The sequence below is a fragment of the Antennarius striatus genome, chromosome 9, assembly GCF_040054535.1.
Source record: "Antennarius striatus isolate MH-2024 chromosome 9, ASM4005453v1, whole genome shotgun sequence".
NCBI lineage: Eukaryota > Metazoa > Chordata > Actinopteri > Lophiiformes > Antennariidae > Antennarius > Antennarius striatus.
Genome location: NC_090784.1, coordinates 23612501 through 23640000, shown reverse-complemented (window position 1 = coordinate 23640000; position 27500 = coordinate 23612501). Strand labels below are relative to the sequence as shown.

At 45.0% G+C, this 27500-nt stretch overlaps 1 protein-coding gene across 13 annotated transcripts in view; it reads right to left on the bottom strand.

The window, feature by feature from the left end:
• Positions 1-2666: 2666 nt before the first annotated feature.
• cspg5a (chondroitin sulfate proteoglycan 5a) overlaps positions 2667-27500 on the bottom strand; it is a 29923-nt gene continuing 5089 nt past the window's right edge. Inside the window, exons 2-7 of one of the 13 annotated variants that reach the window (XR_011037050.1) lie at positions 23701-24634; positions 13528-13716; positions 10767-10845; positions 8067-8135; positions 7480-7599; positions 3527-3666 (exon numbers count right to left, since the gene is read on the bottom strand). Coding sequence is in view for 11 of the 13 variants with exons in the window: in XM_068323400.1 (XP_068179501.1) it covers positions 3499-3666; positions 10689-10845; positions 13528-13716; positions 23701-24634 (1448 nt within the window). In the remaining 2 variants the exon portion in view is untranslated. Of the gene's footprint in view, positions 3667-5366; positions 5469-7479; positions 7600-8066; positions 8136-10688; positions 10846-13527; positions 13717-23700; positions 24635-27500 lie in introns of all 13 variants that reach the window. The other 12 variants (XR_011037051.1, XM_068323407.1, XM_068323408.1 and 9 more) reach the window with 12 other exon arrangements.

The following is a 27500-nucleotide window of genomic DNA, read 5'->3' as shown; positions in this document are numbered from 1 at the left end:
AACAACGCCCTCTCTGTCTGAAGACGCATGAAATCACTGGAAGCAGCAGAAACTAAGGGAGGAAGATGAAGGGAGGAAGATGAAGGGAGGAAGATGAAGGGAGGAAGATGAAGTGAGGAAGATGAAGGGAGGAAGGTGAAGGGAGGAAGATGAAGGGAGGAAGATGAAGTGAGGAAGATGAAGGGAGGAAGGGGGTGTTGATGAAGACCTCAACAGGTAAACCGACGACAGACTTTTTCACATGTCGTCGTCTTTTTGGAGTGAATCCGGATCAAACCGGATCCTTTGAGATATTTCTAGAATAATTTAAGGAATATTTTGTTTAGATTTAGATCTATAAATGGTGATGGGGGGCGGAGCCAGTGCTAGCTTTGGCTTCAACATCAGCTAACACGAGCGCTGACAACGGCTCCGCCCCCACCCTTCTTAACTTCTCCGTCGTTTCTATATTGCCCACTTGTTGCCATGGCGCCGAGGTACTTCTGGATGCGCTTGTTTCGCTCAAGAGGACCCTTTTTTAGCATGAGGCGGGGCTAAACGAGGGCGTTCATCACGGTTGTTGCTAACCTACCGCTGATTTCCATTCTTCTGTTTCATTCAACCCTCCGAGGGCTGCTGCTACCCCCTCCCTTTATGTGAAGGACCCCACCCCACCCTCCACCCATGAGCGTCCACCTCGGGAAGGATCCCCACCCCCTCCGACAAAGAGCCAACACCACCGTGATGTTGTTTGGTCCTACCCCAACCGTTGCACAAATGGGCAAAGACTCGGGGGCCTGGACTCAGACTTCAGACTAGATCTCATCAAGAGTCCTTTAGACTTTCTGTTTCCTGTCACATGACCATCTACCTCAGCCTGATTGGGTGTCACCTGTGTCTCATTTTCCCGCCCTTCAAAAGCAAAAATAGTCAACACTAACTTGACTAGACTAGAGGGACTCAAACTTACCTGAAATAATTCGACAGCTCACTTCTGACTAGGCTTGAATATTTCACGTTTGATGTCTTTGGATTGACTCGAGTCGATCTCAGGTGACTTGAGTCCTGGTCTTAGATGACCCATAACAAGTCAAGAACACTCAGAACTGACTCAGGTTCCTGTTGAATGACTCGACCTCCGACTGACACGAGACTCCTGGTGAGATTTGTCTTGTATTCCTTCGAGACCTGATTACAGACTAGTCTTCAATGATTTGCAACTTGACTTGTACCTGAAACTGTAGACAGGACTTGTGTCACTTGGACTTGTCCCCAGAAATTAGCTGTGGTCTAGATTAGCTTAAGAATTAAATCTAGACTGACTCGAAAGCAATATGGAGACCTGGTCTAGACTTCTTTGAGTTGAGTTTGCATATTTTTTTGGGACTTGTCAAGAAAAATTTGACGTTTGAGGCTCGAACAAACTGGGACAACTCAAAAAGAGATGGACCTGAAGATTTGATTTCAACTTGTCTCAGACGACTCGAGATGTACCGTCTCAAAGGATTTGACACCTGGAAGACTCGTCATTCGACAGTTTTGATCGACGTGAGAGATTTGGCTCAAACGACCTCAGGCTTGACTCGGACTCGTCTTAAAGACAAGAAAACATCTCCGCTTCAGGCGAGGAGCCAAGAAATGCTTTTAGTCAAAGCTGCAGTGAGAAGACGACAGATGCTATGAATGCAAACGTGTGTGTGTGTGTGTGTGTGTGTGTGTGTGTGTGTGTGTGTGTGTCTTCTATTGTTCCAGCTCAGCATTCTGAAAGGAACAAAAAGTTCCACAGAGCAGAGTTGAAACATGTGTGGGTGGTATGTGTGTGAGTGTGTGAGTTAGGGTGTTTGTGTGTGTGTTTCTTTGTGCGTCGACATCCCATAATGAACATGAGAAAATATTTTCAGGGTGATTTGAAAGGTTGTTTTCCTGTTTATCACTCATAAACCTTCATCCTCTTCTTCATAGTAGGTCTCTACTATGGGTCGGGCATGGAAGAGGAGGAACGCATTTTGGAACATTTTAAATCAGGAACAGAACCAGGTTTGTTTGTTTGTGTTTGTTTGTTTGTTTGTTTGTTTGTTTGTAAAGATAAGTTTTAACAGATTCCTCTGAACACTGAAGTAACCTGATGCATTCAGTACTCCGTGGGAGGACGATACAACAGATTTCTGTGAGGTCTTCACCAGAACACTGCGTTCTCTGACGGCGGTTCTGGTGGGAACATGCTGCTGAGTTTGGCGTTTTGATCCTGCGATAACTAAATATCGCCATGGCAACCGATTCGTGAGCTGAGAGATGTCAAAAGCAGACCAGCTGAAGTGATGCTTTCAAGGCTGCAGAAAAAGTTCGACGTAAAATGAAAGTGTAGTTCTCTTATCATTGGAGGGGGGGTATGTCACATTTAAATTTTTTTTAAAATGATTATCTGTAATCTAATTCATTCTGTACCACAATTTGAATTTTTTGAGTGAACTGTTCCTTTAAAAATGAGAAAAAACATTCAGGTTTTGGTAGAAACAGAATCCATGAAAGTACTTTTGTTTTTTTTGACGTATGCGTTCACTTTTGAAACCATTCACGTGCGAGAAAAGGAGGCGCGTTTACGACAAGGATGTGAAGCTGCGTTCAAAGCCATGCAAAAGTGTCAGACTCGGGTCGGGGGAGGGGAAGAACACACAGGATGCTTGAGCTTCATGTTAAAAAGGTTTATTTCAACAACGGTCTGAATCTTGTTTGTTTATTCTCTGTTTGAAGTCCCAAAAAAGTACAAAAAAAAAACAAGTACAGCAAAGGATTAGAAATCACATCAATGAAAACCAAGACACATCGTGTAGCTTCTTCAAATCAATCCCATATTTATACACACTCACTGGATTAGTCAGACGAACATCAAACCTCTCAGTAGCCTTATTTCATTTTTTTTACAATGACATTTTACGTACGTTTTAAACTTCTGTATGATTTCTTTCTTTATACAAAATACACCAATGCAGGCAGGGGATAGGGTGTGTGTGTGTGTGTGTGTGTGTGTGTGTGTGTGTACATATAAGTATGTTTATGTCTCCATCTTTTCAAGGTGTGTGTGTGCGTGTGTGTGACAGAGAGAAAATAAGGGAGAGTCATGTGACAGCAACAAGGGGGCGGGGCAGCGAAACAGGGGTGTGGTTGGATGTCGGGGGAGGTTTGCAAGGCGGCGGCAGGTTGAGGCTGGTGGGCGGAGTTAGGGGTGGTGACGTCGGTGGTGTACGTTCGTTTTTTTTCCTCGTTTTTTTGTTGTTGTTTTTTTTTTTTTTTTACAGCAGCCCCAGGGCCGGTTGGTGGCAGTGTTGCCGTGGTAGCAGGTTGGTCAGCTGGTATGTCGTAGGCTGGTTGGTTTCGTTGACCGTTTGGTGCGCACTCGGCAGCGGAGGGGCGGAGCAGGGGAGGGATCGGTGAGAAGTGGGGGGCGGCTCCCGTTGCCGGCGCACCTGGTTGGTTGTTTTCAGTACGATGTTGTCGGGTTGTTGTTGTTGTTGTTTGTTTTCACATCATGTTGTTCTGCAGTGAGTTTACCTCCGAGGAGTTCTCCTCGCCCAGGACCTTGTGGTTCTCGTGTTTGGGGGTCAGGGAGTTGTGGATGTTCAGGGAGTCGTCCTCCTTGGGCGGGGCCTTCACCGGGTCCTCCAGCTTGTTCTGGGAATTAGGATCGTCCTGTTCCGGGGGAGGGGCGGGGGCAGAAAGCACAGTTAGCACCACGTCAAAGGTTGCATCGCTAGCTGTGGCTAACATGCCAAATGGTGAAAATTTTATTTTTAGATTATTTGAAAGTTTTTGCAGCAAATTCTACCTGACCAATCAAAAGTGGACTTCCTCCTCCAGAAACAGGAAGTCTCAAGGAAACATGTCCTTATTGGTTGATTCTGCAGCTCACAGTTTAGCATCCAATATCAACATTTCAGATCAGTTATTAGATGTTAACCAGAGCTTTGCAGAATCTCCAACATCAGAATTTTTTTTATCTGGTTTTAATTAAAATATGAATTTGTCATGTTTTTGTGTTTTTGATCTTGGTTTTTTTCTTCTTTTCATGCACTCCAATGGATCAAGGCGTTCTATCTTCATGCTCTAAAGAACCATAGACAAATATTTCTAAGTTTTAGCTCCTGTGCTACAAATCTCAAATGTACTATCTTTCTTGTTCAATTATTCCATTTTGCTACGTTCATTAGCATCTATGCAAATTGTTCAACCTAATATGGAGAAACTTGCTTGAGTGAAACGATCCACCACAGCAAAGAACCGGAATGCGCCCACAGTGCTGCTGTGGTGTCGGGCACTGCCACTCAATTATCCATGAAGTTCACGTCAATAGATGCTCATGGAAAAAGCCAAGAGCCTCAGGAGATAAACAGTCAGTGGTGCTAAATGCCGATTTAATTGTCCACAAATGGATATCAGTAAAGACTGCCGGTCAAGTATGAGACAGGAGAAAAGGACGCAGAAGTGGTGACAGGGTAGTGATAATAAGCATAGACTTGATATTTGCTGTGTGGATCGCGACTCCAGCGTGCTTCAGGTCCAACAGGAAGAAGTTTGCTTTGAATAGATTTGTAGTCAAAGGGATAAAACCAGCCATTTTTCTTTCTTTTAAAAATTTTTTTAGTAAATAAATAATGCAGCTCTTGCATTGCAACAGAAGCGGGTTCCGCAGCAGCCGTGGTGCCGGGTTGGGGGCGCCGCTACATTCCGTGGCCATCATGCTTGGAAGGCGTATTGCGTTTGGTTCAGGAGGTGACGAGGTGAGCTGCATGAGCGAAACCAACCCCCTTCCCCCCAATGCCACCGCCCTTTTCAAGCAACCCAGGTAGCACATGCACATCCACATGCAAGACCTTTACAATATGCCCCCCATTGGTCGCTCATGCAGAACGCCCCGCCTCCTTCTGCTTCACATCCTCTTTTAATCCACTGTCCCCAAAAACAAAAGAAAAGCATGGATAAACTGCCCCCTGGACATTTATCTGTGGGTACCACCATCATACATACCCAAGCAGTCGCTGGGAAGGGGGAGTTGTTGGGGTTGGGAGAGGGGGAGGGGGGCATGTCGTTTTTAGAGGTTTAAAGTCAATCACTGTGAACTTAATTGAGGTCAGAGGGAATAAATTGATTGTGAGTCCATTTTAGCCTCCATTAATATTACATGGTACCCGCGAGCGAACGGGGCCCAGGATCCTGGGGCATCTGTCGGAGCCTCGTCCTCACAAACACTCATAGACAAGTGCACACACACACACACAAACACATTCACTCCAGAGCTTGCGGCTTGTGCCATTAACTTACACACCCTAATTGGATGTTGCGTTTGGAGTCAATATTTCTTTAACAGAAGGAAGAGCAGTGAGAGGATTTACCCGCCGGCCGCTGGCCTAGATAGTAACTTCAGGCAGGACGTGTGGATACGTCACTTCCATGGTGACGGGGTAGGAGCCCTCTGTCCGCCCGTCAGCGTGAAACTGGAAAACGTTTGCGTTTGTTGGATTGCATTGCATTGTTGGTGGTTAAAGGGGGGTGGGGGGAGCGGGCAGAGGGTGGTGGTGGTGGGGGGCACATAGTCACGAGGACTTTAGAGCGGGTGTCATTTTGGGGGAGTGGGAACAGAGATAAAACAGGGCTTTGATGATGATGATGATGATGATGATGATGATGATGATGATGATAATGATGATGATGATGATGGAGGCGTGTGAATGCTTCATGATGTCCTTTTGTGCATTGTCTTTTAAAGTAGAGATGCTGAAAGATGAATTTATCCTAACTTCAAAAATGTAATTTAATTTTTGAAATTATTTTATTTGGATTTTTTTGCAGGTAAACCTCGCCTTACATCATTTGGAGTTACATCGTTCTCTATTGTACGTCGGTTTTGAAAAAAAAACACACAAAAAAATAAAAATCAAGTTTACGTCATATTCCTTTTAACTTATCATCTGTCAACCACAAATACTGGAATCCTAAAATCTAGAATAAACCATTAAAAGCACATAATATCATGTTACTGTACAATAAATCAGAATAAAACATGTACAGTAATCTCTAGTGAATTCACGCAACAATCGCGACTTCACCTCATTGTGGATTTTTGATCGTCAGTCATGTGATACCGTACGCACAATTCTATTGGCTGATGGCATCCAGATGTGCGCTATGTTCCGTGAGTCTCCGACTTCCGTGGGCACAAAAGTGCTTTAAACAGTCTATCAGAGTGTGGGAAAAGGTAATGCAGATAGAAGGTGGTTGAATATGAGTATGGGGAGGGTTCATAAACGTTTAAATTACCGTAAATAATAAGATAAATAGTTTGTAGCTATATTGCGGAATTCGTTATTTGCATGTGGTTCCCGGAACACATTAAGTAACAAGGGCACACTGTAATATCATATTAGCCTGTAGCAACCCCCGTGACCCACAATGAGGAAGAAGCAGCTGAAGACGAGAAGGAAACGTTTTTCCTGTAATATACTAAAAAATAAAAGTTGTTTGTAAAATAGATTTGTATTAACTAAATATTATTAAAATACATTCATTAATAAAGTTCAGTACAGAACTGAGAATGGTTATCTACAGTTTAGGCTAGTTAATTCAATTTACATCATTTTTCAACTTACATCATGTCTCCTGGAACCGATTAACAACGGAATCCGAGGTTTACCTGTGATTATTTATTTACTTAATCTAATTCTTTTTAGCTTTAAAGTATTTTAATTCATATTTATCATCATAAAGTAATAGCGTGTGTATTTATATTAGCTTGCCTGTCCCTGTTTGTGATTGTGTGGAGGCCATGAGATAACTGCTGGTTTTAAATCATCCCTTCATTCATTCTTTCAGTCATCGGGTGTTGGGATGACGCCCTATGTCTCCTCTGCAGTAAAAGTTTTATTATTCAGCGCATGTTTGCACGTAAACTTTACAATCTCACTTTGGAAAACTCGACTTCAAGGTTGTTCCTCTGCAAAAGTATTCTCACGCAAACAACGTCCTCTAAACTTCCACAACGATATGGAACGTCGTTCTGTACGGTAACGTCCTACAGGAAGTTTAAACGCCCTTGTCCCTCCTACACAGCGTGACTTGACAGGGTAAACAATCAGTGTATTCTTCTTCAATAAAAGATACGGGGGAATGCATAAAAATGCTCTTAAAAGCAGATTTACATTTAGAATCTACCCTCACGGGTTCATCCTGTTGATTTACTTTTTCGATTTCCGTTCAGCTCTGCCCGATTAGTTCGTTTTCCGCCTCACGTTTATTTCGTTTTGACAAAAAAAAAAAAATTCTGTTACTGTTTGTTGCAGAGGAGCGTTCTGCTGATGTACTGTGAAGGGTTAGATTCACCGCAGCGACTGAAGCAGAATACATTCTATTACTGCACCGACCGGGTTGTGTGTTGGTACCAAAATGTCGGAGGCTTTTCTGGTTTCAGTGTATTGGTCGGTGTGTGTGTGTGTACGATGAGTTTCTCACAAGGTCAGCAATTTCCTGCTGCAAGAGCAATCCAGTTTACGCCTGTTTTTGATTGGGTTCTTCATTTCTAAGGCAGGTCAAACGGTGATTTTGTCCAACCTTTCCTGGTTTGACGAATCACTGTAGAGGATAGAAATCAATTCTAGGCTCAAGACCTGGAAACAGCCTTTATGTGGTTAATAAATGTGGGTTAAATGAGAATCTGATGTCATCAAAACCAATTCAAGGTAAAACTGGGGCAAAACGACCGATTAGGAAAGTTGGAAACAGCTAGAAAATACCAGTTTGGAGAATTTCGCAGAAAAGCAGGTGAACTGATGATTATTGGCAATCATTTAATCTGATTTTTAAATTTCATTTATATCTCCATTTAACTCAGTTTTTCATTGGTTTTTGTTCTGGTTTGTATAAAGTGGGCGGCGCTCTGCTTTAATCCAGACTTTGATAAACCTGAACCTGTTTGGTTTGAGGCTAAATGAGTGTTCTTTTCCGCGGGATGGGGTACGACTGGTTGGACTGACAGGGCCACAGCAACAATGAGAGAGCTGTCTGGGAAGGTGAGAGAGAAGGGGGCGGGGCTAGCTTACATTTGGTCTTACCTCGCAGTCGGACTCCTCTTTGGTCTTACACTCCCAGGTGTATCTGCTCATGGTTTTCTGAGGGGAGGGGGATGGGGCAAACGGTTATACTCCTAAAACCATACAAGGCATCCTCAGCAGAAGGAAGACGAAGACGGCTAAGAAGACAAAGACGAGTGGGAGGAGAGACAGATCAGAGAGGGTACAAGACGGGAAAGATAGAGAGAAGAGGAGGCGGACAGGAAGAGATAGAAGCAGACAGATAAAACAGACAGAGGGAGGTTGAGTGTTGGAGACGGATTGGAGGAGTAAACAGACTTCCGTTCAGATGAAAGCTGATATTCCCAACCGGCTGCGAGTCTCGGAGGTAAAATCCGACTCGAGCCTTCGGGCACAGATTTGGATATTTCTGGTGAGATTTTCCACCGCCGTCACACCGGGAGATTAGTTTAGAGGGAAACGGAGATTATTATTCATTAGTGTGTGTTCATTGGGGGAAAGTGATGGGTCATGGTTCATGGATTGGACTTGACTTTCCTGGGGAAACAAACTTGAGCTGAATAGTAGCAGGAAATCTGTCCTGATTGGTTCAGGCTGGACAGAGGGACATGAGTTCAACGTACAGATTCATGTAAAAAGATTTGTTTGAAAATTATGGGTGATGCGTAACTAGTGAAATTAACAATTTCACTACCAATTAGAAATCAAAATATACATATACAGTAATTTCTGCCTTAGATTAAAAAATCTGAGAATTATGTAAGGTCAAAAACAGAATTAAAGGTACCCTGTGCAGCTTTAAAAACTAATTTACAACCACGTTCAGTTTTCACCCTCATAAATCAGTAAAAAACTGAATTTAGTTCCTTTCTTTATCGTTTACATCCGTGTTTGCTAGCTGGAAGTCATCTTCTCTGCCTTCGCATCGATAAATTCTACTGCCACCAACAGTCAGGAAGTGGAATAGCGTGAAATAACTTGCACAAATGTGTGAATTTACAAACAAACAAACAAACCAAACATGGATACACTCAGAACAACACTAGGATAGGATACCACATACTAACACTTGACAGGGTACCTTTTATTGCCAAAACCACTGACAGTATTTACGACTACTATTCATTGAAGAGGATGAGTGGGAGGGGCTTTTGGGGGCGGAGCTATTACGAGGGGTCGAGAGAGGACGTGTACATTTTAGGTATCTTGTTAGGAGGTGATGGACATGTTTTATAATTTGGTATTATTGTAGTGAAATGGAATTTGTCATGGTTAAAATGAGATGTTGAAGAACGTTGAGCTAGCAACAGCTATGCTGCTAGCATGAACAACCTGAGAATAATGGAGAACTTTAGCTTAACAAGTGAAAGAAAATTACTGATGGAGTTGTTAGACGGTGGTACCGCTTCCTAAGAAACAAAAACAAATCAAACCAACAACTCGACTGTTGTGTTCACGCTGAACGCAAATTCCAAAGACACGATAAAGGCGCTACACCGTCGAGAAATTCATGCTAACTCATCCCGACACCCGTAGGGACACAACAAAACTTTGTCTACCTACCCATTTGGTATACTTTAATACCCGGTAGTGGGTCAATAGATGGTTGACGGGTATCAGATCGTGTTTACGACTTTACGTCACTCAAATTATCCCATGCTAACATTTACGTTGGAAAAACGGAGGGAAAATTTTGCTTCGCGTTCGTTGTGAACACAACATACTCTGGTTGTCGCACTAAAACTACACATGCTACTACAATTAGCATTGCAGCTACTAGCTACCCATGCTAGTTAGTAAGGCACCTTTCAGCTCTTGGTCAACACCTGCTGGCAGCTGCCAGGTATTGCATCTCAGACGTTTATCCTGATGGTCATTTCTCTCAAACATCCCTCGCCTTTAGCTTACCTGTTTGTGACACTGATCCTCGCCCCGCCTCCCCCCCAAAAAGGGACTACCATTGTTGACCAATCACAACAATCCCTCCCACAGCCCCGCCCATTTTCAGGATAAACAGATAAAGCCGACGCTTTGTTGTCAGTACAGGAATGCCAACAGTTAGCGAAGCAGAGCTGTGATGGCTAACACAGCCACCAGGTGGCGCATGTAGCATCAGAGCTAGAGCTACGACCTACCGATGCAAGAGGTTAGCAAAGAGAAAGTTAGCAAGAGAAGGGGCGGGGACTGGTGGAAGCAAGGGATTGTGGGAGTTTTCTCTGAGAGATTCCAAGTAAAGCCAAGGAGGAGAGTTAGAAATTATTGATCCATCGTCTTTTGACAAAGAATCGCTCCGAACGAAGAAACTGATCAGAATTATCTTCCAGCTACAGAACGTTTAGCAAACAGCCGTTTCCAGTCAACTCGTATTTTTAAGCTGATTCAGCTGCAGTTTTTCCTCTCGTCTCCATGGTAACCTGTATCCCTCACCACAGGAGAAAAACTCCCACCATCCTCCCTCCCCCGTCCTCCCCTACTCCAGCCCCGCCCACCCCCTCTCATTAGTATTGCACACCTCGGAGTATCGGAGAATACTCATGCCCATGCATTAAATGGGGGTGGGGCCAGGGGCAGGGGCGGGCAGCAGAGGAGATGCAGAATAAAGGGTTGCAAGAGAGGCGAGAACCACGTTACCTGACAGATAATGTTATCATAGTAAGCCAATGCACGGGCATGAGGGACGTTAGGAGGGGTGTCGCACAGTTTCCTTACATTTGGGTGGGAGCCCTCAGCGATGGTGGACAGCGAGAAATTATCATTGTGCTGCTCCGATGTAGGCCGGTACTTACTGCTGGGTGTGGAAAGATGGATGGAGGGGTGAGGAGGGGGGGTGGGGGGGTGAAAAATAAGAGGTGGAAAATGGAAAATAAAGGTAAGAAATGAAGAAAAGGGTTTTGGTGGAGAGGGTGGGGGGGGGGTAGATTTGAATGAATCCAAACAAACGGAGAGACAAAAGAGGACAAAAGGAGCGATGGAGCAAGAGAAGGAGAAAATTAGGGACGATTACATCACAGGAGAGGAAGAGGAGGAGGAGGAGGAAGAGGAGAGAAGCAGGAAAGCAGCGTTAGCGAGTCACAAACATTTGATCTGTGATGCAACAAAGCCGGAATAAAAAAAAACCCCAAAGAGACTCGATTTCAATCTCGTCAATCAGCTTATTGATCTATTAATATATTCATGATTTAACATATTAATAATATAATAATTTATTAAACTTCATCAGCGACTGATCCAGGTGTTCATCGTGGTTAAAGAGACGGATCTACTTCCTGTGGTCGTCATATGAGCTTCCTGATTTATTACCCCCCCCAAATAAAAAAATCAGCCCTCAAATTCCCCCCCAGTAAAGACTCTGAGGACAGAAGGAGGGACTTCCTGACATTTTACAAAAGCAGCGCCTGAAGTCTGCTGCTCGGGGCAAATGTTTCCCACGTTTGTTTCGCCTGTCGTGACCCACGAGGCAGACGTCGACCCGGGGGGGTCGAAACGGGATTCAAACCGGGATTCAAACCGGGATTCAAACCGGGACGGGTCGGCGTTTAACGGGAGAAGATGAAGGAAATGATTTCATTGGTTCTTCTGGAGGACGTTGGTCTGATCTCGACTGCAGCAGAAAAAACATCGCAACTGCAATCACCCCCCCCCCACAGACACACACACATCCTCTCTATTCCTTTTTGCTTCTCTTCCACTTTCTCTTTCCTTCTCTCCTCCCCTCCTGCAACAGTTCCTCCCCCCTCCCCCATCTTTCTTCACCCCCCCCCTTCTTCTCAGAGCTCCTCTTCGATTTCTTTCGGCCACTTGATGATGATGAGGATGTCGTCTCTTTCACGTTGCTGAAGACACACACACACACACACACACACACGCACACACACACACACACACACACACACACACACACACACACGCACACACACACACACACACGCACACACACACACACACACCCCTCAGGTCGCACAGCTGTATGTAGGTCAACCCGCCCCCCCATCCTCCCCCTCCTGCTCAGACTGCCCTACTTTCATCCACCATGACATCACCCTTCGCTGCTTGTTTGAATTTCTGCTAGCTAGCGTTAGCGATGCTCCTGACTCCTCCCCTTCCTCCTCCTCCTCCTCCTCTTCATCATCTCTAATCTCCACCATGACTAGCATGATAACCTTCCCTGGCGTCGAGCTAAAAATAGTCCCTTAGCATGGGACCCGTGTCTTCGGTTCCGATTTGCCTCCTGCACGACGGCCCTGTTGCTACGGCGATAGCCGCTAGGACGACGGTGATGCTGGACCAACCGCCTCCGCCACTCGTTTTTATCATCACACCAGTCCTTGATTTTAGTTTCCAAGATGGCCGAACGGGTTTCTGTCCATCCTGAGGAAGAAGAGGAAGCTGCTCTTCATCTCCTTCATCCTTTCTCTCACCCCTCCGTCCTCTTCCTCCTTTCAGCCTCCTCCTCCTCAGACTGTCCTTGTCTCTTCTTCTTTATCTAATTCCTTCTCTTCCTCCTCCTCTGGTCCAGCTACAGACATGATGTGTCAAACTCAAGGCCCGGGGGCCAAATGTGGCCCCCCACATCATTTAATGTGGCCCGTGAGAGCATGAAAGGTCAGAGTGTGTAAAAATAAATAGATCAAAAGAGTGCTTTGACCAAAACTACATTTCCCACAATGCAGTAATTGAGCCCATTTAAACTCTGACTAAACGTTGTGAACAAAGTTAACGTCCTAACTTGTGTCTGATGTTATGTTTCTTTATTGATTGATAGTTTGATCCTTGATTGATGGAGTTCTGTGGGTTTAATAACCTGACAAATTAAAGGGATTCATGTTAAATGAATAAACAAGTAACAAGAAACTTTACACTTTATATATCTTACATTTTTAACTTTTTTTTCCTTGTTTTTCTTAACTTATCTTATTTATCAACCGGTCTTACTGGGGCCTTCAGAGATGTATTTTGTGCTGTCAGATGTGAAAACGTGTGTCAGCATGACAAGTAAAGACTCTGATTCTCTGATTAGAACAGAGAAACAAACAAACGTATTTTTTCTGTCTAACTGTAATGTTTGTAACTTGAATAAATAATAAATTCAGTTATTTTACATTAAGGAATTGTTACAGTTATATTAGATTACATTGAGTTACGTTTAGTTACATTTATTAGTTACATATGGCCCTATGAGGACAGCCGTTATGCTGATGTGGCCCTCCTGGTTTAAACGGAGACTAATGTTAATGACGGGATGCCGTGAAAGAGATCTGAACAAAGAGGGGATCACTTTGGTTTCTATATTTCCTCACTGGAAACGAGCTACAAGCTACTTTTTCAGGAACTTCCTCTTCCCCTCTAAGATCTTGTTAATATCAGCGATTATGAGTCTCGGGAGCGAAGCCACAAAAAGTTTCTCAAGCTTGTCTTTCTTTCTTTTGGTATTAACCTCCGTTTTTAAATCGATTCCCCGCCCCCCCCACACCTGCGCTTGCGCAGCTTCTTGTTCTCCGTCTTGAGGACGTGGAGCTTCTTGGCGAAGCAGACGACGATCATGAAGAGCAGCAGGACGACCACGGCCGAGGCCCCCACCGTCAGACACATCACCTGGAACTCCGTCACCACCGACTCGCAGCGGGCGCCTTTGTGCCAGATGTAGTCCTGGACGTTACACCTGGAGGAGACGGGGGGGTGGGGAGGGAGAGAAGGGCGTGGTTATAATACATTATAATTACAGGTAAACCCCAGATTATAATGTTAATCGGTTCCAGGAGACGCGATAAGTCAGAAAAAAGATGTAAGTCAGAAAAAAGATGTAAGTTGAAAAACGATGTAAGTTGAATGAACTGGTCTCCAGACTAAACTGTAGATAAATATTCCTACTTCTGTCCTGAACTTAATTAATGAATGTATTTAAATAATATTTGGTTAATATGAATCTATTTTAAGATAAAAAACAATTAAATAATATTTTTTAATATTTTTTTTTTTTTAATGTACTATTTTTTAGTACACAAAAAACGTCTCCGTCTCGTCTTCAGCTGCTTCTTCCTAATTCTGGGTCACGGGGGTTTCTACGGGCTAATAATATGATATTATATGTGTTTAGTCTTATTTATTGTACAGTAACATGATAGAATGTGTTTTGTAAACTTGATTTTCATTTTTCCATGTATTTTTTTTGGAAACTGACATATAATCGAGAACGACGTAACTCCAAACGACATAAGCCAAGCTAAACCTGTATCATCTGTGTGTCGGAAATTTCAGGGTTACGCTTGATGTGATCCGCAAACATACTGTCAAAAAACAGATAATTAACACAATACATGTGTGCATCCGTGCGTGGATGAACATCACAGGCACATCTGAGGACGCACACGTGAAAACACACACTGTCGCCATCTGAGGCCGACTCCCCCGGAGGCCGTTTGGCAGACGACGCCATCGGCCCGGGGACAGACGGGACGGCGGCAGATGGCTGCGTCTGCGTGCAAAACTGAAAATCTACCTCACCGCTTAATGAGAATTTAATTCTGCCGAGCGACCATTGCACATGCGTTTTGACCAATTCCACTCGACGTGAAGGAGGACTTGAGGGCAGGTGAAACTGAAAAGACAGCAAGGTCATCAAAAATAAAACCCCCAACCAGGACGGAGCTCAGATCTCTAAAAGCCGGCGCTGCTCTTCTGTCGAAACGCTCGGCACCAACAAGGACACGAAAAACAGAAACACGAAACTGTCAAAGGTGGATCTCCAAGCGTGAAGGAAACACGTTTGGTTTTCCTCTCATGTATTTTTCATTTATCAGAGATGCTGGTTCAGCATCCGGGCGTCTCAGACGCTCTTATTTTGAAGTCAGAAGGGCAGAAACATCTTGAATGAACAACAGTCGTTGTTCTTGTTTGACCCACGTTTCCAGAAGATCGCCATTAATTTGAAAAGAAACAACAAACACCTAAAGGTTCTAAAGCAGGGGTGTCAACTCATCTTCACTGGGGGCCACATCAGCGTCACGGCTATAATCAAAGGTCCAGATGTAACTAATAAATGTAACTAAATGTAACTCAGTGTAATGTAACTAAATGTAACTACTCCTTAATGTAACTAATAAATGTAACTAAATGTAACTCAGTGTAATGTAACTAAATGTAACTACTCCTTAATGTAACTAATAAATGTAACTAAATTTAACTCAGTGTAATGTAACTAAATGTAACTACTCCTTAATGTAACTAATAAATGTAACTAAATGTAACTCAGTGTAATGTAACTAAATGTAACTACTCCTTAATGTTAAATAACTGAATTTCTGACTGATTCTAGTTCCAAACATTACAGTTAGACAGAAAAAACATGTTTGTTTGTTTCTCTGTTCTAACATGAATCCTTTTAATTTGTCAGGTTATTAAACCCACAGAACTCCATCAATCAAGGATCAAACTATCAATCAATAAAGAAAAATAACATCAGACACAAGTTAGGACGTTAACTTTGTTCACAACATTTAGTCAGAGTTCAAATGGGCTGCACTACTGCATTGTGGGAAATGTAGTTTTGGTCAAAGCATACTTTTCACCTATTTATTTTTAAATACCATACCATTTTATGCTCTCGCGGGCCACGTAAAATGATGTGGAGGGCCACATTTGGCCCCTGGGCCTTGAGTTTGACACGTCTCCTAGTAGCTTTTCTAATGAAACTTTAACACGTTTAAATATTGAGACTTGAGGAGACGCCACGCCCAGCGGAGAGAAGACAGCAACCACAGTGTGTCTCATTGACTGAATGAATGTCAGAATTTTTGGTTTTGAGTTAGATGGAGGGAGGGGGATGAGGGGGAGTTGGGGGGCAGGGACGCAAGCAGGGAGCAGGCGAGCGAACGAGGATGTGTTTGTCGTCATGGCAACCCGGCGGAGCGGAGAAACGGAGCAGATGCGGTGCTGACATGTCATTCCATCACTCGCTTTTGCCGTCCGTGGGGACAGTCGCGTTTCGGCGGTCAGCTTCCTCTTCTCTTCCTCCCCCCTCATCCTCCTCCTCGCCCATCGTCTGTCTTCTTGAAAATGTCTTTTCTCGTTTGCCTGCCCATCCCTCCATCCTCCCCCCTCCCTCACTCTGCCAAGCGCCTCCAGTCGAATCTCGTCTCCGCATTCAATTCATGCAACCGCTTCATTTTCCTCTTTCTTTGACAGTCGGAGGAAACTGGGCAGTCCAAGGTTAAGGTTCTGGTTCTGTTAGAAGTGGGAAAACGATTTCAAGTATTTCTGTCAGATATAAAATCTGTTTTCTTATTTTTCTTAGCCGGTGATTTCAAACAGTTTTCATCAAAAAGATCTGGACCACTGACCACCGTTGATGAGATTCCGTCCCACGGGATCACAGAAACAATTTCACGTCTTCGTAGATTTCTTCAAACCCCCTTATGGACCTAAACAGATTCTGAAAACACCCCCAATTCAACTGGATCAAGGCCCTCGGTGGAGTTTTCCAAAGATTACCATCAAGAGTCCGTTTTCCAAAGCTTGTTCCAAATGTTCTTGTTGGGTCCAAAAGTCTGGAACTCAACCCAACTTTACCAATTTGTACTAAAACTCTAAGTAGGTTATGTGATTTTCTGTCACTTCCTGCCTGGTTGCTAAGGGGTCAATGCAAAACAAAATCTTATTCACAATTTTCCTCTGAAAATGTTTCCTTCCTGCTGACAGACCCAAATAAATTTTCCTACCATCTGTTGAGTTTGCTTCATAAGTTTATTTTGTCCAACATTCAAAAGTCAAACCTGCAGCTGACAGTTGTTTATTTACTGCTGTCTGACTTAAACTAGCTGGACGTCTCCCTGCCAGCGCGTTAGCTGTGGTCGGAACTTAACGCTACTGAAACCAGAGGAAACAGTTCTTGGCCAGATTTCGAGCGAAACCCTTTGGATTGGATTTCCTCCTCCAGAAACCTCCCGTTAGGAGCAGCTGCAGAGAGCAGAAACCAAACTGGAAATGACTTCCAATCAGCAGCGAAAACAAGAAACCTCCTGTCAAACCCGCTGAGCGTTGCCCCGGTTAGTCTCGGTCCAGTCGCCTCAAATTCTGAACCTCCCAAAAGAACCACAGGCCTAAGTTTTTCTCACCAACTTGCTATTACCTCTACCCTCACAACCACATTTACGACAATGTTGAAACCAGACTAACAAACAGCAGATTAATCGCATTACAAAGGAGATACTTCCAATATTAGCCTGATTAGACTAGGTCACAGATGGGAAGGGGTTAACAGGAAGAAAGAACGCATTTTTTATATTTTAGACGGTAACAACGGGGCAGATGTTGGGGGCAGCCTTCAAATAAAACCCTCATTTTGGTTTTGATGAAGAATAATGGGGGCGGGAGACAAAGGGGGCAAAGGGCAATGCTAATATTGGTTTAGCTAACAGGAAGTGGTAGCATTTTTTGAACCGGAACATACTTTTTATGTCCGACTGGAAGACTGCATAACTTTTAACGAATGAAAAACCAAATCCATCAGCAACGGCTGGGGGATTAGCATGTTTCGTGCTAATCCGTCCTGTTGCTTGATGTAATCCCACTACAAATAAAGGAGCAACTGGCTCAAAACTGAATGTTTCCATTTAAACTCATAATTGTTACTGGAATGTTGGATTCCTGAAGGCATCCATCATTCATATTTCTAATCAGAACAACATGACAATAATTTGAGCGACAGAGTCTCCTCTCGGTTTAGCAGGACTTTAATGAGTTTCAGCTGGAGTTTCAGATACAGCTGTAAGGGTAAAAAATAGACAACTTGGTCCATAGCGAAGAGCACATCATCATTTATTTCCAGCTTCTGAACGGAGCTGAAGAGCCAGATTTTAGCCTCGTGAGACGGTGGAGTATGAAACGCGTCAGTAATCGTCCTTCACCCTGGAGACGGACCGTCGATGACGCGTCAGTCTAACAGTAGTTTGACGAAACAATCTCAACTCAAAAAGGTTTTTTTGTGATATTTTTTGGAGCTGTTTTCAATCAAGTGTTGCACAAAGTCAGGAGCCAAAAGCGCACGGAGGTAACGAAAGCGTTGCGTCCAACAGCTGCAACCAATAACAGCTTTGGCTCGTTTTTTAAATGAAAACATTTCAGCGACCAATAAATCCACAAATAGACAAGCAGGACAAAAACCGCTAGCAGAGGAGACACCTCATGAAGGAAATCTAGTCTTCCTCGTTTGGTTTTGACTCATCCCTCGACGTCTTACTCTAAACCCGACTGTGTCGGGTTTGTTTAAGCCTAAACTCGGGTTTGTTTAAGCCTAAACTTAACAAACGTGGCTCTAAAACAGTCCCAGCTGAGAATGCGAACGCCGTCGGTGCCTCTACGTGTCAGTGCCGCCGTGAACTGCCTTCAACCCGGCGTCACCCGGGAGCGGCGCCAGCCCCCGTGAAGCGCCGCGCTGGAAGAGCGATGCTAGCAAAGGGATGTTTCATGTTAAGCACTTGTTAGGAAGGCTTTGTCTCAGGAAGGCCTTCGTCACGGGACGGCCTGGCGTGTTCCAAACCACACGCATTAACATTTCAGGAATGCATATTTTTGATAAATGAAGGCAGGAGACGGCGTCTGAGCTCCAAACGGAAAATTTACAGATGTGAAGTGAAAGCACATATTTCTTTTGTTATCTTATTTATTAGCAGGTTTAATTGATGTCCTTTCTGACACACTTATGGAAAAACATGGAAGGAGGAACCGGCAGGACAGAACCAGATGAAGAGGAGAGCAGAAACATGCTTCATCGAGGTGTTTGGAAGGTCGGGGTGAGGACAGAGGGATCTGGACCAAGATTAACTCTATCTGGAGCGACAGGAGAGCCCAGAAGGGTGTTTAATGCATGTCTGAGTGTAAGTCCTGTATTTACATCTAAACAAGACCCTTTGGAAACACGTTAGAGGGTATTTTCTGATGCAATAAGAGCAGAGCGTGACAGAATCGCCCAGGAGGAGGTGGATCTGAAGACCACGTCAAACAGAGGACAGCAGGACGCGACCTTAGAAAACTTTTCTTTTATCAGGTCTTAAAGTTTAACGCCGGCTCAGAAACAAACGCTCCTTTGAGTGAACTCCACTCCGAGGGCGTTGGGAGAGGAAGGACAAGCGGTGGTCAGGAGGCCGGGATTACAAACTGGATTTGATTTAGAGACCGTGGGACAGAGTCTGATCTCAACTGCTTTGATTTAGATTTTAATGAAGGAAGGCGATAAAGTGTTGTTTTTTATCTCAATGAGAAAAAGCTGTTTGAGAAGGAGGAGACTAAAAGCAGCCGTGTGACTTCACCCCAACCCCATGAGCTCACCCTCCGTGTTATTAGTTTGAATTCATGGCTTCAAATCAATGGATTGATTGTAATTAATTCAAGCAAGAGTGAAACAGACTCTAAAGCAGACGATTATTATGTTACCACAGTAAATACAAGAATTTTGTACGTCGTGACTCACGGAGAAAAGTAGAAACTTCTAAAATACGAATACGATAAAATATATGACGTAATATGTTTTATATCACAATACTTTTTCTAGCGTTGGAGACATCTCTGTTTGCTGCTAATGTAATATATCTTGCTGTCATATGATCAGCAGCAAACCCAGATGTATTTGAAAATACTGTACATTGTCGCAATACGAAATATATCGCGATATGAAAGGTGATGCAAGATAAAGCAAATCGGGATACGGAATGTATCGCGATGCTTGTCGTATTATGATACCTTTTGCGATTCACTTCATAATGTAATAAAGTAATCCCTTGTGTATTCACACGTCAAGATGCCCGGCTTCATGACATGATACATATCGCGATACGTTTCGTTTCGGATCAGATACATTTGGGTTTGCTACTGATCTTATTTATAGTTCTATGAAAAGTGAAATGTGAAACTCCATTACTTTAAAAAAAACAATAAACCAGATAATTAAACAACTATAAATGTTAGTTTTCGATTTTTATGTTGGACAATTTTTTTGTCTTTCTGCAGGCATTTCCTAGATTTCCCAGAGGACCACGTTCCAAAGAAACCAGCTTGATCCTGGCGTCGTTATGCAGATGGAACCATTAGAGCCTCATTAGCAGCCGACTGTTCCGTTCAATCAGCCAGTTTGAGACGGGAAAGGGATTTGAATCCACGACAACCGTCATCGTTCGTCTGGCGTCGGAAGAACGCCGCCGATTCACAACGGGGTAACGATGTTTATACACATTAATTTAGTAAAGATCGGTTTTCCAGGGTTTAGGCCAAGAAGGAAGACGAGGAGAAGAAGAAGTACAGCGAGGATTTCTGAGAACAAAGATTCTGTGTTTCCTCAAATCCGTTTTGTTTCGCAGGATCCAGAACCGCTAACGTCCAATCACAGCCGCCGAAATCGAGTGTTCACCTGCATCCATTTGTTTCCTTGTCAGCAGGATTATGCTAAAGCTAGAGGACGTATTTCTATCTGAGCATGTTCCAGGTTACCTAAATGATTGTTTTTCTCTAAGCTTAGCTTAGCGTTAGCCTATGCTAACATAATTGAACGCTATCTTTTTTCTTCTACAATACTGCATCTGCTTTTTGTGCCAAATTGTGATGAGAGAGCTAATCGAGATGGAATACGTTAGCGATTTGACGGTAAATGAAATCATCCTGATGCACTTCCTCTTTGAGGCCCTTTCAAAATAAAAGAGTAAAACATGAAGAGCAGCACGAGGCTGACAAAAACAAAACCTGTGAGTAACACTGGATTTAATAGAGCCTGTTAGCCACGCCCACCTCAATAAACGGGTGTGTGTGTGTGTGTGTGTGTGTGTGTGTGTGTGTGTGTGTGTGTGTGTGTGTGTGTGTGTGTGTGTGTGTGTGTGTGTGTGTGTGTGTGTGTGAGTGTTTATCCCAACCCTCCCTGCACTTGTAAATCTGTCTTTGACCTCTGGACTGATTCCATGACCCCACGCTCTTTGACTTGGACGTGATCCTAAAGACTCCCATAATCCTACGCCCGAGTGTGTGTGTGTGTGTGTGTGTGTGTGTGTGTGTGTGTGTGTGTGTGTGTGTGTGTGTGTGTGTCTGTGTGTGTCTGTGTGTTTCCATGATATAGTCATGAAATGTAAAGTGGACTCAAACTGCTGTTGGAGCTTAAAAATTAATTACATCAAGATGCGTGCACACACACACACACACACACACACACACACACACACACACACACACACACACACACACACACACACACACACACACACACACACACACACACACACACACACACACACACACACACACTCGACCTGGCTCGCTCCAGTCGTTTCCATGCTGGCGAGCGTTGTGAGGTTCTGACTCATTCTCTCAGGCTGCTCCTCCGTCCACCACCTCCTTCTCCTCCTCCGTTACATCCCTCGTTCATTCAGACCCATCCTCTCTCTCTCTCTCTCTCTCTCTCTCCCACAAACATCCATCTCTCCTTCCTTCCCTCTGTCCGTTCCCTCCTCTCTTTCTCCTGATATGGTCCTGCAGCTCCAGCACAGGATGCGATTTACGAGCCGCCGCTGTCAGATCGCATCACGTCAGGAGGAAGAGGAGGAAGAGGAGGAGGAGGAGGAGGAGGAGGAGGAAGAGGAGGAGGAGGAGGAGGCGGCTGCAGATGCAGCAGATCGCTCTGAAACAAAGAATCGTCGCCGTCGCGTTGGGGAGGAGAGACTCAAACCGAGTCAAAGGTTCACATCCTGCAGATTTACGACCACCAGGGGCTCCAGAGTCGATTCCCACCAGAACCGCTCTGGATGCGACAATCTGAGACGTTTGTGTGGATAAATGAGCAACAGATTGTAAATGTGGTGGTAACGCCACAGTCCTCCTGTCGGGAGGATGGTTTTCAGCCTTTAAGCTTCAACTTCATCTATTTTTGCAATATTAATGCGTCTTAAAACATTTGGACGTTTATTCTAAACCTGAGGGGCTCCAATAAACATGCAGAGTTTAAGTTTAAGTCGTATTCCAGTGATTTATGGCTTTAATTCCATAAAGTTTGAGGTTTTGTAATAAAAAAGAAACGAGATTTCCCCAAAAAACTGAAACTTCCGATAGTTTTACCGCCTGCAGACAGAAAACCTGACGACACGTTTAGGTGTTATTTTCTAGATATTATTTATGACCTGCTATTAACTTGTCAAATAAGGACTGGATTATAAAACCTGCTGCTGATCAATGAATTATTTTTCCTTTTGGATTAGGATTAGAGGCCTCAGACCTCTAAAGGGTCATGATTCTCCTGAAGGGGTCTAAACCCTCCACAGTCACGTGTGTGCAGACACACACTCGTCTACAAACCCCCACACACACACGAGAACATATTGGCGCTCATCTGTGCCGACGCTCTGTTGACCCACATTACGCCGGGCAGCGAACGCCTCGGGGGGGTAAATGCGCCCTGAATATGAGGATCATGTCGGCTCGGCGGGAGGTTTTTCCTCCTGCATCAATAAAGATGACGAGTCGTGTAATCTGACGGTTCGATGCGGAGCAGAGAGGATAATCTGCCTCCAGTCGGAATGTTTAGAACAATTATTTTATCATTATTTTTCCTCTAAAGATCAGATTATTATCTAGTAAAATAATTCCATCTCGATGGAAGCCGACGAATCAGCTCGCTCTGAGATTTTTTTTTAAAAAAAACTGAATTCTTTAAATTTGTTCCGTTCTTGAGACATTTGGTGATTTAATCTGGACAAATTGTTTGTGGAACTGATAAAAATTGTGCAATTTTTATTTTTTCTTCTTCCTCACAAAATGTGGGATTATCTCCTTTTAATCACCTTGTTGTTAAATCATGAAAAATGATTCTCCTATTTTGATTAAAAACTCCATCTGTAGTTTCTCTTTGCTCCATATGACCTTCAGACGTTGGAGGTCACGGGGTCAGAGGCCATGGGGAGTTTGAGAACACAAGGATCTTGTGTTTCTAGCACTAATAAATCTGAGTCGGGTGTTCCTGTGGCTGTTAGCAGGGTAACGGGGGGGGTCGTATCCATCCACCAACTAGCGGTGGTGTCTTGACACACAACTCGTATCTCGGATTTTCGCTCGTATGTTGAACAAAAATACGGACATAGCGGCGTCTTCAGCGGCTTGGATCTGAAAGTACGACTGTATTTAAATTCCATTTAGCCTGTAATGTAAAACTCATCAAAGCCTCGGTATTCACGCTAAGCCTGAGCCCGGCCTTCTGATGCGTCGCTGTAGCGTAGATCCATCACAGGTCGGGACGTTACGGTCCACAGAAGCAAGCTCCGCCTCCTGGAATCTCACGTGGAGCTGGAACGACTCTGTAGCTTACGGAATATTTTCAGAAATGATTCTCTTAATCCGTTCGATTCTCTAACCTCCACCCAGTAGCGCTGTGGGTTTGTGGGTAATGCGTGGAAAGCAGGTCATGTAGTAATGAGAACGCTCATCAATACAATCCACTGTATTTACATGAGAGAATGGGTTTACCCATGAGCCTTCATGTGTTAGCTCCTCATATGATGTTCGTGTGCTAGCATTAGCGCTATCTTTTTGGCGGTATTTACTAAACTCCATATTTTGGTGGATCTAAGCAAACGAGATACATCCCTGTTAAACCCAACGACTGATAGAAGCGGCGTCGTACCTGCAGAAGACTCCGGTGCCCTCGATCAGGTAGCACTGCCCCCCGTTGAAGCAGTAGTTGGGTTGTGCGTCGCAGAGCGAGCGGCAGCTCCGGTTCACCATCTGGTAGCCCACGCGGCACCCACCCATTCCGTCGGACCCGTCCACCGCCGCCGGGGGAGCCGCCATGTTGGGAACGTTGGGGAATGGGGCGCCCGCCTCAGGGACCCGGGGTCGGGAGCGCGACCCGGCGGCGAGCCGGAGGTCCTCGTCGCTCTCGTAGGTGTCGGTCGTGGTGCTGTAGGCGTACTCGTCGGCGGTGGGGGAGGCGCCGTCCTCGTAGGGCGTGAGGTAGTCGTAGTTGTCCGGCATCGCCCAGGAGGTGGGGTCACCACCCTGCAGCTCGTGGGCCAGCGATGACGGAGAGGGCGGAGCCAGGTCGAGATTGCGCCCACGAGAGGATTGGTCGAAGAAGTCGACGTGGAGGACGTCGGGGTTGGATGGATTGGTGGCGGGAGGGGGCGGGGCGGTGGTGGTGAAGAGGCGGTCCAGGTCGAACACGGCGGTGTCCTTGGCGTGAATCCAAGGCGGGTCGGTGTGAGGAAGACGCTCCTCCTCCGGCTCCTCCTCCTCACCTTTCATGACCTCCGACCCAAGCGGACCGCCGGGGAGCAGGTGCTCTGTTTCAGCCGAGTCGGGGACGAGTTGGGGCGGGGCGGCCGCGCCCACTTCCTCCGCAGTGCGAACCACCGATTCACCGAACATCCCGCTGCTTTGCTCCTCCTCCTCGCTGCCACGGGGGATCCGCCCTGCCCTCGGGGTCGCAGTGCTGATGGGGCGGGGGCTCGCTGAAGCAAGCACCTCATTGGCTTTGGCCGGTCCTTCCTCCTCGTTGAGGGGGGAGGTAGCATTGGCAGCGACGTCCAACTCGGTGCCATTGGTCCCCACGGCGTTTCCTGAGGGAAACACAAAGATCCAGACTTTTAGTCTGTCGAGAAAAGTGTTGAGGACGACTGTCAAAGTAGGTTGTGGACTTTTAAACAAGTCTCCAAATACTATACATCTTTCTAGACTAGACTCCAAACACTACGACTTTCTAGACTAGTCTTCAAACACTATGTCTTTCTAAACGAGTCTCCTAACACTTTAAGTCTTTTATAGACTCTTATTTCAGTTCTTCGTCAGTTTTTTACGCTTTTCTTACGGCATACTCATCGAGACGCTTTTATCTGGGCCCCTCAGGATCCTCACCTCTCCCCTTCCACAACAAGTCTCCCAAATCCCTCTTCTTTCCGACCCATAATCCCAGCTCTTCACATTCAAGTACATTAGCGAATTATTCCTTTAATCCCAAGGGAAGCGGCCATAAAGCAGCTTTTTGCATGACTCAACCAGCCGCCCTCGGATGAAGTAATTGACCGGAGGATAAGCCTCCAGCCAATCGCGTCTGCTTTTAATTTGTTTCACCCGTCCAGACTTCTTCAGCCCTCTTTGTCCGTTGCATAATGGGAAGAAAGACTCGACAGCCAGTGATGTCATGGGGTGGCAAAGGAGCGCTGCTGGGAAAAACACCAGCTGAACCGGTCGGTGTTTTTATTTGTCGAACTCAATCGTTTGTCTGTCCGACGCTCGTAGGATGATCTGTTAACTTCTATCGGTTGTTTTTCGGCCTGTTTTGTAGAGATAGATTTCCAGTAAACGTACGAATTGTTGTCGCTATGGAAACTGAGAGTAACTGTTGACGTCTATACATCCTCCTGGTGGGAAAACAACCAATCAAATCACAGCTATGGCCATCATGATAACTCCACTATCGGCGTATTGATGTACATACAAGGCTTTCTTCATTGCTGACACAGCATTTTACTTCTTTGTTACTTTTATTTTTCTTCGCTGACGATGTTTTAACATTTATTCACAAGTTTCTGAACATCCTTTGCATCTTATTTTGAAACCATTACGACGTTGGAACACAGGAAGTCGCCCTATTCTTAGCTCATTTTTACTTTCCTGTCACACATCTACGCTCAAGCATTCATGAGGTCGGTGTCACGGGTTTGATTCCCATCCCCACCCCCACCATGACCCCACCCTCTGATCAATGTGTCTATTGAGCTCTTTAAAAGGAGCTTTAGTAAACGGCCTCCACCAAATGGCGCATGTGAGGATATCCGTGGAGATCTCTGCCGCGGAAGATAAGCTCCGACCCTCAGAGTTTAATCCGTCTGTCTCTAAAGGTCTCCTGATCTTCAGCGGCGCTCCATTTATTTACTATTAATGTTCCGCCACCGACGTATTACAGCGAACTACATGCTAGTAAGTTCAGCTAACTGCAGCGGCGTAGGGATCGGGAGCAGATATCACAGTTATTCCACAAAGTCTGACTTGGAATTTCAACGTCGGGACAAAACAAGACTGGGCTGTAATTCAATGACGTCACATTAAATTCCTACTGTGATGATAAAATATGTTCCAGGTTAAAGTGGAATATAAACTGGAATATATACCCTAATGTGTAAACCCAAGCCAATAAGTCGAGCGTGAATCAGCTGTTCACATCCGTAGCAATGGCCCGTCGTTATTGGCTTCACAACGACTCTTGATTTGTTCAGTTCTTCCACTCACCCTCCAGTACCCCATTACTTCACAGTCTTTACAGATTCATCAGCCGCCACCACCAACATCTGGAATCCTAGGGGGGTATTTATCAAGCATGCAGCAACATATTTTCTGGAAGGAAATTCTTCAGACCTTCTTCTACCAGCGGCGACTCGTCTCCGACCGAAACAGAAACACGCCCGCCAAGGAAATGTTTCCTAGAATAAACACCCATCGGTAGATATTGGACAGCGGAGTGAACGGACGCGTGATTGATGCATGTGGCGGTGTCGTCAGGCACGAGGCGTTGGACAGATGGAAAGCTCGGGTTTATTTAAGCGTTTGTTTTCTGGCGCAGCAGCATGGAGCTGCGTCTTTGAAGCCGGGGTCGTTTCGGGGCTAATCCTTCTAGCACTCCCACAATCCACCGCTGTTGAACACATCAACACAGCCGGGGTAGGACAGTGTTGCCAAAGCCACAGTCGCACACACATGAAGTCGGCTTTATTATTACTACACAAGAGTGTTTTACACAGCAACCGCCTGATGGCTTCTAGGAATAGAACCCAAGACCAACTCTCTTGATTCAACTTCCGTCTTTTCACAAGTTCAATCGATGTCCACCGCACAACCAGAGGCACCAGCGCAAAGATGATGTCGAGCAACAGACGAGGAGGGCAACGGTTGATGAAATGCTCGTGGACTTTTGGTTCCATTCGCCATTCCTGTTCTATGATCTCCCGAATAATAGCTACCTTCAAAGCTAACAGTGCTAAACCCTCCGGGTACAAAACAACCCTCTTTAAGGGCTACAACAAAACTGGGCAACCGCTAACGTCTGATGGAAATAGATCCAGCACTTTTAGTTCAACGAGGAACCAAAGCGTCCCTCCAAGTCTTCCGTTAAAAAGTCCTTCGGGACTTTTCACGTTATTTCCATCGACTGATGGAACGCGTATCAGGATGATTTCATGTTACCGTTGCTTCATTGTTGGGCGGTCTAATGAGTCACTTCTGCCCCGTCAGGGTGGAGCGACCGGAAGGAAACCGACACAGCTGGGAATGAGTCACCTGTCAAAGATACGCTGGTTCCTCCCGGACGGAGCGACGCGTTTGGCGTTCGACCGCTTTCCTGAAAGGAAACCTCTTTTAAATTGTAATGGTGACTGATCACCAGAACCCTTCTGGATCCCCGTCTAAACTCTTGTCTCCATGCGAGTCGTT